The sequence below is a fragment of the Bombus terrestris genome, chromosome 8 (assembly GCF_910591885.1).
Source record: "Bombus terrestris chromosome 8, iyBomTerr1.2, whole genome shotgun sequence".
NCBI classification, from domain to species: Eukaryota; Metazoa; Arthropoda; class Insecta; order Hymenoptera; family Apidae; genus Bombus; species Bombus terrestris.
In genome coordinates, this window is record NC_063276.1 from 10,225,029 (window position 1) to 10,237,775 (window position 12,747).

Consider the following 12,747-nt stretch of genomic DNA (forward strand, 5'->3'; position numbering starts at 1 on the left):
ATATACGTATTATAACGAATCTATTTTTGGTCGTTTACGTTGTTTTATTAGATTTTTTTACTAACTCCGAGTATTTTTGCAGTTTGTCCAGAAGGGACATTCGGTAAATTGTTATAGCAGTGAGTGTATTCATATCACGTACATGTTTCACCAATATGAAGTACGTGTACATTAGGTGCAACTTTACAACGTAAATTGCAGTCGCAATAGATCGGAGAAGGTAGTTGAAGTATTTCTTGTGTAGTCTTTTAGTTATGTTAAACGATGAATTTGGCCTTAAAAATTGCTATGGAATTAAAATTTCGAAATTAAATTAGAAAATTAGAAAATTATCGTTCATCGAGTTCTATATTTGTTTTTGAACAGACTTTCGAGAAAATTTTTTCAAGTCTAAAATATTCGATGTTTTTTTAGATTAAAATGTTGAACTAGAACGATTTAACACATGTAACTTACAAGTATCACATATATTTCTAAATTTTCTTTGGCCTTAAAAAGTTGAAAAAATTAAGGTGAGAGTGAAAAGAAATTAAAGTAAATTGAAATTAAATTAAAAAATTGACAAATTATGTTTTATCGAATATTTACAATTCTTTTTAAATTCAATAACATTTATTTCTACTAATTTTTCGAGCTTTTTTAATTAAAATATTAAACTAAAAGCAATTTATAAAAACTTGCAAGTATACATTCGTTGTCCTTTCGATTATAAAAATTGGGAAAATTATCATAGAACTAAAATTTTGAAATAGAATTAAAAATTTTAAAAATAATTTTTTCATAAAATATTTATATATCAGGTACTGAAAACTTTAGATTAATTTTTAGATTAATTTTTAGAACATTCAGTCGTCCTAAACAAATCTTTACCTAATTTCATAAAAGATATATGATATATTGGAAAAATTATGATATAACACAAAGTAAATGGAAAATTAAGATTTTACCGTTTAGAGAATATCTGTTATTTCGTTTGAAATTAAGTAAAATTCGAAAGAAATTTTCAAATCTGTAAAGCTGAAAACTTCAATTAATGAATAAAGAGATATATGAATAATTCAAAAACATAGATATATTTGTTTTATATATACGAAATCACACTTCAACTGGTTAGTCTTTAATTTCAGACCAAAATAGTTTTGACTCAAATATTCAACAAACACGACTTGCAAATCTTTTCTTCCTTTCCGGTCAATCAGTAATTATATGAAATACTACAGTGTAAATTTTGTCCAATAACGGGTATAAAATGTGTAATATACAGTCGTAAAGATCTCATAAAAGACAACGTCGCATTGCGTCTATTCGTTTATGAGGCCAGTCAGCGAACTTGATTGTTTGATCCGTGAGGGTACGTTACGCGTCGCAATCCCTTGGAAAATTGTCACCCGTTTCATTAATATATATTAAACAAGGAATCGCTGTAAGCTTATTATATGCACCACGATTTCAGGCAAAATAAATTTCCGGACAAAGGTTTTAAAAATAAGAAAAACAAATCATATTAAAATTTTAAATAACCAGACGTTTTATTATATCAAATTTATAAATAAAAATTCTTGTATTTTAATTGGTGAAAAAAATGAATGCTTGTAAGAATTGTTAGAAAAGAGAATGCTAAAAAAAGTTACATTTGTCGTGTGTTTTATTATCATAAATGAAAGAATATGAACCACCAAGACTTAAGTAACAAACTATATCAAAATTTTGAATAAAATTTTGTTTATGTCAAATTTTTGATTAAAAAAGGAACGATAATAATCAAGTTACCAAAAAATTTATTTCTTTGAGAAATTCGATTCGTCGAGTATTTTATTATTGCGAATTAAACAATTTTTTAACAAGTTTTAAAGAAATATGAAAAATTGTATAATGTTTTTTATCCTTTTCGTTTCCTTTATCTCATGAGTCTTTTACGAAAATGGAGATCGATGAATAGGTAGTTAATTAAATATTTAAATGATTGTATTGAGACAATCTTTCTCTTTTTAGAAATTTCACTAATAAGGGAGTTAATCATTAATTAATGGATATTTGCGAGGCGTTCTCCAAATCGCTTTATTATTTTATGGAAGTAAGGCTATTTTTATAGTCCATTTTATATTACTCTTAAATATCTGCGTGTCTTATTCAACTGCGATTTTAATTCTTCATAGCAGTAGAACCGATAATTGATTAAACTCCTGCAATTTTTACGGAATAAAGATTGCTATTAATATTGTCGAATAAAAGAACTGTATTCTGATTATAACAGAAATAATAACAGAATGCTTATTTTATTTATTAATTTAATAATTAATTAAAATTGTTCAAATCCTTATGAACAATTATTTTCTTTTTATTTAATTTATTTTAATAATGAGCTGTATATCATTAAAATTATCAACGTTGGCATATTTTTATTACGAATTGAGATTAATTAAAAATGATTAAATTTAATTATATTGCTTGTAATATTAATATTATCTTATTTAGATTAGTTCGTAACATACGTAGTATATTACTTCAATAAAAAGAAGAAAAACAATATTCGACAGTTGAAATATAATCAAGTTTTATTTCTGGCAGGCTAATACAAAAAATTAATATGAAACTATAAAAAGATTCCAGAACGTATTTTTTCAGAACACATTTCTTCTTTTCTTCACTAAAAATGATTTCACGTACATGTGAGATATGTATGCATAGGTATGCAGCGAATTTCTCTTATAATATTAAACCTTTCAGATATTTCAAAAACAAATGGTGATCAAAATTTACAAAAAATGCAACATGAGCATGATTAGCATAGATTATCAAATTAAAAGTACTTAATAAAACAAATTGAAACTTCGTTCATAACGCAAATTTTCCTACTTCTTTTTATTAACTTTAATTGTTTTTAAGATTAACAAAACTAACAAGAAGCAAAGTAATAAAGTTTTCTAAATACATCGAAACATTGTAAAAAAACGACAATTTATTATAAATTCATACATGAAATAAAATTAAATTATCTCGCGATCTTACAATTGAGAAATAATCGTATCTGGAGCATTAACTCCATAACAAAAAATAAACGAAAACGCATCTCAACATCATAAAGTAACGAACATTAGATAACGTACTAAATTCGCGAATTAATATTAGATACAGAATTTTCTTCCGACACATTGTTCATCGCTGATTTATTTTACATATGCGATTGTTGACACGTAGCCCATCATTTTTACAAACTAAACACTAGTCGTTTATATGAGAGAAAAACTTTTTTCTGGCTATCGATTATCGCGTTACTGAAACGACGTACATATATTTACAAATTATTTACAGCGGACGTTAACACGCGAATTTTATCACAGAGAAACGATGAATCAAAATTAAAAAAAAAAAAAAGAGAAGGGAAGAAACATTAGAAGAGACAAAAGACAAAAAATTCGTACAATATAAGATAAGATTATCAGACTTTGATTTATTGCTGATCAATCGACGTGACTATTAACGAAGCATAAATTAAACGAAATATTCCACTGACAATGAGTTAATATTAATTAACAACTAAAGGACACGCACATCGACGAATTAAAATATAATGAAATCTTACCTAACCATACTCTAATAAAAAAGGTTATTGCATTGTACAATATCTCTCGACTTTATCTTTATTATTAAAAGCTCCTTTGATTATGTTAGTACGAGCTTTCGATCATTTCAAATCGACCTCCTTCTATCGATTAAATGGCACACTTTACTATCGATTTAATCGTTCACGATTCCTTATTCAAACTATTTTTCGGAACATGGAAATGGCGTAGATGCACGTAATTAATTCGAATAGAATTTCGCGCGGGGTTTTCAAGGTGCCTTTGCTAATTTGCAGTGTGAATTATTCAGTCCACAATAGGGAATGGCTTTTTAATTGATTTGTGACTCATTTTACGTCCTGCGTAAAAGTTGGGCCATTCTTCTCGAAAATTTCGAGAAACGAAAATTTTATTAAGATTCGAATGTTTATGACATAACGATTTGATCTATTTAGATATTTATAAACTCTTATCCTTTTAAAATTAACAGGAAATATTGATCACAGAGAGTTAAATATTAATATTTTATAATATCAAAATGTACGAATTGAAATGGTATTACATTATTGGTGAATTTATTTTGGATAAAGCGTAATTTGTTTGCCTTTTATTAAATATTTAGAGCTTTATTAAACGTTTATAGGATTTCGCTGCTTTGATTTACCAATAGATGGTCATATGTTTATTATTATTACTAATCTTTTAAATCTTATTCATGTTTTACCCTAAACGTCTTGAAACATAAATCGTTACATTCGCCGAATGGAAATTTTATTATTTTTGAATGTATGAATATTTGGATAGTTTAATATAATTGTAAAATTGTGCTGTTGCTATTTTTTAGATGACTAGGAGCTAAACAAATATTATTAACCGTACAAGAAAAATAAATAAATACTCCTGACAGAAAAACAGACTATAATCATATCATCTAATTACTTAATTATCTACATAACACTTAATATTTAAATAAAATTTGCGACGATAAAAAATATATATTTTTTGTACATAAATATTCGTTATTTAAACTAATATTAAAATGAATTGCATTCATGGTCCGATTATAAAGATGCTATTGCAAAAATTTGATTGTTAAGTCCAATATATACATAATTAAACAAGTTAATATTTTTTTCGAATAAGATTAGATAAATAATCGGAAGGAAAGTTCAACGAGCTATAATTATTTCTGTATTGCGTTTTAATTTTAAAAGCAGCCATTATACTTTCCTCGAAGGAAGACATATTTCAACTATAAAATGAAGAAAAAATAAAAATATCACAAAATCTATAAAAATCTTCGCAACATGTTATAAATTCTCTACATAAAATCATATAACAACAATGAATGATAAAACGTACAATAAAATACAGAAAAGAATTAAAAAACAATTTTTCCGATATTATCGGTTATCAACATTATCTCGATCATCTACTACCAATGATATTAAAACGCGGCGTTTTTCCAAAGCGTAAACAACAAAATAAATAGCTTCTCGACGATTAATAGCACTAATCAAACAACAACGATAACAATAACGACGATCACTTTGGAATTATATATCACATCATAATTTTCTTTTAAGAAAAAGAAAATACGCAATACCGTTGAAACGTCGGGATCATGTCATGCAACGTGTCATGTAATAACATTATCGGTGAGCAATAATACTAATTGCATTAAAAATAACAAAGATTACAGTGTTCATTTCTTTTGTCTTTTCTTTGAATACAGGTCAGAAACGACACTAAAGTCGACTATTACTTAACATCGAACCTTGAATCTCACTATCAACCACCAAATATCAGGCACAGCGAGCTCTCACTATTAAAAACGATTCTATTCACTTTGCCTTCGATTAAATGGTTAGGAAATCGCGTAGTCGACTTCATTGGTTATCTAAATATATTACATATTAACTCTCGAGCTGCCAATCAAATCCATTACATTAATAAACATTTACTTGCTTCGAAGTTTCGATAATTCATTATTCTTTATAGTTTATCTCTCTTATAACTTCTTCAATCTTATCGATAAACGATTTCATGTGGAACTCGAGTTATCTACGAATCGAACAGCACACTTGGCCACCCAATACGACACAGAATATTTTCAAGAATTGAAAAAAAAATTAGGCGAAGGTGTCTTGACGAGGTTAACGAATCGACAAGACATCTTTTTGAAGAAAATCTTCGTTCTTTCTTTCTCGCATGTTTTTCAAAACATGGTTTCTTGTAAGTTTCTCCAAGATCGTTCCCTGACCCATCGATCGATCGATACCAGCGTGAAGCGCGTGCCTTTCTTTTCACGAGAATGTCGCTTAGAAGTATAATAATATCGATAGTATTGGCAATGCGATGTGACCTACGCGTTTCATGCGCGTCTATCTGCCCTCTGTGTGCATCTCTGTGATCGTTTCGCGATAGTATATGATCTTCGTGTCTCTGTATTCTCTGGCCACGCGTGCTACCGGTTTCTTCAGCCGTCTTGTATAGTAATGTCTCCTTTCTGGCGTGATAAATATTTAAATTTAGTTTCTTCCTCTATCACTGCTTTTTTAGGAAGTTTTAAGGTTTCGATGTTTCAAACGGTATTTTATTGTTATTGTGACTCTTTCGAAGGAACTGGCTACTATTTTCTGCATGGCTTCGGCATAGTCTCATATATGACAAATTTTAAAGTAAATTAGAAAATAATGGAACCTAAGATGTGACCAAAATATAAATATGTTAACGTTTCAATAAATAGTTTCGTAGGAAACTTTAAGGTTTAAAAATAATAATATATACTGCCAGCCACAAGTATCAGTTATAAAAATATTAATTACTATATACTTCAACACCAGGACACCTATGTCACTATATCTATTGAAAAGCTCTATCAAATATTATTCTACTTTATATTAGAGGACACACACAATATAAATAAAATAATAGATCTATAACAAAATATTTAGAAAATGAAAAACAATGAGAAATATACAATTTGTACTACGTATCAGTTGATGTCTTAATACTTATGGCTGGCGGTATGTACGCACCATTACTAACTGCTGATTGATCGTGTTTGATTTACGTTTTTGATCATCCATTCCCATAATCCTTGCCAGATTTATTACATACAAATGTCTCTTTTTTGAATATATTTTTAAATGTTTCTTCAACTGACTAAATAAACATGCGTGCACCGGGCTTAAAGCAAACCTTTGAAAAGTCTTTTATCCATTACCAAGCAATCCAAAATGCACATGATTTAATATACGAGTACTGTGTTGAAACCGTAAGCACGCGAGCTAGCCAAATATGTTTAAAAGCGCGAGTTACTTGATGAGATTCGTCTTCCGTGAGTTTTTGGCAAGATGGCGAAGAATCTCTCGATGCGGGCTACACGTTACATATATAGTCGACGATTATACGCGTCGTTTTATTTGTTGCATGTGTAGGCGACGATGCGGATGTGTAATTAGGTGAGTGTGTACGTATCTATGCGTGTCTTTTTGTTTTCTTCTTTTTGTTTTCCATTTGCAATTCACAGTATAAACTCGCTCTCCTCTCAGAGGCTGCTACCGTACTCGCTCGATCTTCGTCGGTCGATGTGCTTTATGTACGTCTCCGAGTACATGCTCTTAGTGCGGTCGTCGTACCTGCAAGCAAAAAAAGACAGTGGCACTAATACGTTTTGTTCGCTTCGACGATGTTCATGCGGTTCCAGGTTTGGGATAGTTTGTTTGCAAACAAACAATTATTGTTTGGGATTTTGGGTTGACGGAATCAAGAGAATTTTAGTTGTTCTTTTTGTTTCTTTGTAACATAGACTAAATTTATATGAAGACCACAGGGGAAAAGGTTATATTTTTCGCTTTTTATATATGGGAGCAGTTTTGAAATTTAATATATTGTTAACCAATCTCAGTTTTCCTCTTATATAACTAAACTAACTTAGTAGATAAATTTTACATAAAATTATCAAATTGTAGCTAATAGTTCATATAACAGAAATCTATGAACTATTAATATTATTAGCCTGTAAATTACTGCATAAAGTATCGTCTTTTTTTATTTGCTAACAATTTTCCATAATTTTTGTATATAAAAATTCGTAGATTTATCGTTTAAGTTTATATCTTCAAGCCTAAATGACTGTTCTCTTTTTTAATTATATCATACAATAGTACTTCATTTGTTGAAATTTTAGTTAATGCTTGATTAACTGAATTTTTATTGGCTGAATTTAGTTATTTGAATATGAGCCCCTATTATGTGACGGCAAAATATTAGGTAGTCGGCAAAATTGGTGAGCTCCTATTGTATAAATTCCAATTATATAAGCTGTTTGTTTCCCGACAAGTTTAAATAGATGAAGTACTACTGTATTGAAGCACTTCATTCAACCACCAAATAACATAAAAATTAGGAAATTTCCACAAAGAAAATTATATAATACATTTTATCTGTCGTCTTCATATTATTAACTATACCTAGAAGTTACATTTTATATTAACTATTCTTTAATTTCATAAGAGAATATTGTACAAATATTTTGAAGAAAAATGATATTCTTTCCTAAAATACATTTTTGAGAACTAGAACTTTTATGCGCATATAGAAACATTTGCAAAGAAAAGAAAACATGTTATTCTAAAAGGAGGAAAATATTGTAAGTTATTACAACATACATACACATACATGCATACATCACATTGTTTTCGCTCTTTAATTTTTGCATCTTCAAAATTACATCAATGCATTATCCGAACTATTCCTATAATGTACATAAGATATAAATATTAAATATATGTAATATACAAATATAATATATGTATAAATAATATAGATGTTATAGTTATGTTTGTTATTTAAATTTGGCTGTATGATTTCATTTACAAATTTGAATAGCATACAAATTATGCACATGTCATACAAAAAGATAAAACAAACGTATATGAATCCTGTTATGCACATGATATGCACTTTGGTGTACTTTGATCACGTTACTTGGACCTTAATTAAATTATCTTCGTCATGTCTTGTAATTGACTTGCAATCGCAAAAAATAAAAAGCTGAAATTTTGATTGATTATATCTGATAGGCACGTACTTCCACTATATTTTGATATTTTTCTTTGATATTCTGCTTTATTGATAAAACTATCAATGTCATTCGAATTGTATCAGAATCAATTAACGTAATTATGCAAATAGTGGAAATTATCTGTGAAATGTCTTTTTAAATTCAAAGAACTTTTTAATAACTATTAATCAATATTTTAATTAAGTTAAATTTCTTCTTTCATAAATTAATCGCATCATAGCATTAATGCTTTAAATTAGTATAAATTATAAAAATTATCATTTGTAGTCTTTTTATATATACGAATATGTTTCATTACATTAACTTGATTCTATCTAACTTAATTTGTCCTGATTATACGTATATCTATGTAGTAACATTGAGTGATAGAATGATAGGTTTGATAATATTTGAATCGTCTTATTTGTTCTTTATTTACATTACCGATCTCTTTAATTACTAACTCTAAATTAAATTTAATCAAATATATTTAGAGATTTTATTAACTTCTAATCGATTCATTTATATAACATCTAATACTTTCATAATTATTACTTTCTTTATATCATAATCTTAAAAGAAGATACAATTTAGTTGGAAGGAAGATTTTACAATTCTAACAATGTTGGACTCAAGTAAAATTCATAAAGTACATTTAATTAAGTTTATGACAACCAGGCGGAACATAAAACGCGATCTACTTCCGCCAATGCAAATTGCTGATATGTGTTCGCGTTACGCGCAGCTCCCGAATAGTTTATTTTATACTGCAGTTGTTTTACAGTAGAATTTTAAATGGTCGTTAGAACCTAATGAAGTATTAGCCGTAAATATTTTACCATTAATATCGTTTCATTAATTTTACACCGAAGCACCTGTTTTAATTCGTTTATCTTAACAGTATTTAATACTATTCAATAATATCAATTTGTAAATAATAATCTACCTTTTTGATTACGATTCCATTAACACCTATTTAAATCAGAATTGGCTATTTATTGCTGTAGTATCTGATGCAAAATGCCACATCATTATATAACATGAATGAAAAAAATCTACTGTTTCAGTTTCAAACATATTTTTAAGAAGATATTTTCAAGGTTTGCCAGTATTAAAAATGGTTTGACGAAAGAAATTACACGTGTTAAACAAATTTAGCTTTAGCACTGCGTAAAAACCTCTAAATATTGCTTTTATGGAAATAAAAATCGAACAAATATATTAAATTTTATTTATATAAAACTAAATCTAATTTAGTTAGGAGTTTAAGCTTTCAATTACATTAAGTACACGAAGTATATCAATCTGCATAACGTTTAATAAAAAAGTTCATTCAAGAAAGTAGAATTGGTATTAAATGAAATTGATGATAAGGAACCGGCCAAGAAAAAGCATTTCTATACAAGTATTCTTTTCTTTCATCACTTGTTTTAAACTGTAGATCGAAATTATTTTAAACAACCAAATTGCTAGACCGGATATTTATGCAAATTCGTATTTTCATGAATACAGTTAAAAGAAATGTTAAGTATAGAAAAATTTATTTCATCCATCAAATATTATAACGAATTATGTAAATGTTATACAGTTCTCTATCTTTAAATCCTCCGTAAATGTATAAACATCCGCATTAATTATAGTCTATTAATTATTAATAGCATGTTTGGAACGAATATAATTTAAAATAAGAATAGATAAAAAGACTTCATCGAGAATAAGGACAGAATAGAAAAAAAAATTCGAAGAATACAGAGAAATACATTGCTGAAATCGTGCGTTCGTTTCAGGGTTATTAAAATATCAAGCAGAAATTTCGTGATCGAGCCTTTAATGCTCGAAAAAGCTCGAGGCTGTTCTCGTTTCTCTTTTCCTTTTCATGTTTCGAGAAAATTCACTTTAAGAGCGGGTTAGAGAGATGCGCTAGATAGGAAAAAGTACGCGTTCCTCGAGTTACGCTGGCATTCGTGTGAAAAAGTCGAGCATCCGGTTCTCAACTCGTTCTACTTTCACCGCACGAAATTAAAAGTAATGTCCTCCCCTTTCTTTCCTGGCCGCATCTAATCACCCCATTTTATGGTGGCCCTTTGCGCCAGGGACTTGAATGGCATTGAAGATTTCTGTAGTGATTTCCAAGCTCTAAATAATCCGGATGAATAGTTAAAAAAGGGTAAGACATCGACGAGACTGCTTTTCTTAGAAACGAGGTAGTCCGTGTATATTAAAGCAACTTTCTGTTTGAAGACAGCAATTTTAGTCAATATTCCTTTTGTTTTACTATTTTAGATTATACATTATAATTTGAAAATATTTTTAGTTTATGCAACTTGGTCTTATTTCATAATTTTGTGAATAGTAGAGATGTACCCAGTAGAATTTTGGCCGACTAACCGACTAACCGAATGATCAGCTTTCAAGAAGCTGGCTTGTCGGCCGACTACTTGTCTTTACCGATTATTTTCAAATAACGCTACAAAACTCGTCAGGTTTATGATTGTTTAGTGTTACGGACCCAAAGAAAAAACTTTCGAACATTGTTTATTATATTTATTTTATTATAGCTTATTTTTCGTTTTAAAAAGTTTTTGTTACGATAAAATGAAGAAATAATGACCAAAGTACCTAATTAATTAATTGGTACTTATTTAATTTATTTCAATAAATACTAATTATTATTTTGAATCTTTTATGTAATAATTATGCTACACATAAATATGTGCCTATAAGTAAGTACTACATATTAAAAAATATTAAAATTATGTTAATGCCAGTAAAGACAGAATATTGCATTTTTCTTTCTATGACTTACCAAGTTATCAATAAATATAGTAAATTATTACTACAAGAAATATACTAAAAATTGTGATTTAAAAAGTGTAGAGTCATTACAAAGTGGCTATAAAAAAGTACTTGCGCATGCCATTGCTTTTTAATGAAGCATTTCTTTAGCATATCCTACATTTCATTTTCACAGTATCAATTTTTTGCAGTTATATGAAAGTACTACTAAATAATACAGAATTTAATATAGCTGGAGCTAATTAATTAATATAAAAATGATATGTAAATATATACGTATAATGGTTTACAAATACTTTTTATAGTCTCTGTAGTTATATATATACACTTATACATATATGTACTGCACAAAAGTATATAAACAAATGATGTCACATCGACGTTTGTAATTATTAAATTTTGGAGAATCAGTTTATAATTAGACAATCTCTTTATCTTCAGATTCTTCCATTTCTGAAATATAAAACTAACCGAAAGAGTTTCGAACTTAATACAAATAACAATGTTTATAAACAGTAAGGACATGTATATATACTGTATGATATATATACTAAAGAGTTGAAATACATTACTACCAATATCTTTTCAAAAGATAATTTAAGTTTATGATTTATTAACTCTAATTGTGATATTTATGAGTGACAGTATACCAACATCAATAATCAAACACGTCAAAATGTTGAATGCCGAAGTTTTTATGTTTGTTTTTCTTTTTGGAATCACTAAAAAGTAAATGCTTTTGGAAAAACGAATGTTAACTTTTATTGAGATAAAAATATAATTATATATGAGCAAGTACATAATATATTATATATATATTATAATTATATACATGTGGGTGATTTTACAAAAATGGAGATTTTCTGTGGCTTTCACATTTTTAAGCTCTTAAAAACGTTAAATCGCATTATATTTGCATGACAGAGAAAGATAACAACTGTAAATTCATAGGCGAGCTATGAAGAATTACCAATTTAATTTATTTATATTAAAAAATTAACCTTTATGCGTGAAGTTCTCAGTTCCCTGCCATGTTAACATGGAAGTTCCATGCCTACAAAATTTACTCTACAATCTATCTCCAGAGCATGAATTTCAAATGATTTATTAATCTTTTTATATATATTTTACAATAGTTATATTTATCATTCAAATTTATCTTTTACTTTAATTGACTTCATTTTATCGGCAAAAAACATCTACAATTTTTGTCACCCCTTTTACGTCTCAGTTCTCTCTCCGTGAAATTATTTTTAAAAGAAACGATATCTGCGGTATTAAGAAAGAAATCACGCGAAGTAAGTCAAAACTAATCAA

General features: G+C 28.1%; 1 protein-coding gene across 6 annotated transcripts in view; it reads right to left on the minus strand.

Annotated features, from left to right (window-relative positions):
* Positions 1 to 2,537: 2,537 nt before the first annotated feature.
* The window catches only part of LOC100647004 (octopamine receptor beta-2R), a 173,585-nt gene continuing 163,375 nt past the window's right edge, over positions 2,538 to 12,747 (minus strand). For all 6 annotated transcript variants that reach the window (XM_048408287.1, XM_048408288.1, XM_020867655.2 and 3 more), the window contains one exon: positions 2,538 to 7,207. In XM_048408287.1, the coding sequence (XP_048264244.1) occupies positions 7,117 to 7,207 (91 nt within the window). In that variant the 3' untranslated portion in view covers positions 2,538 to 7,116. The remainder of the gene's footprint in view (positions 7,208 to 12,747) is intronic.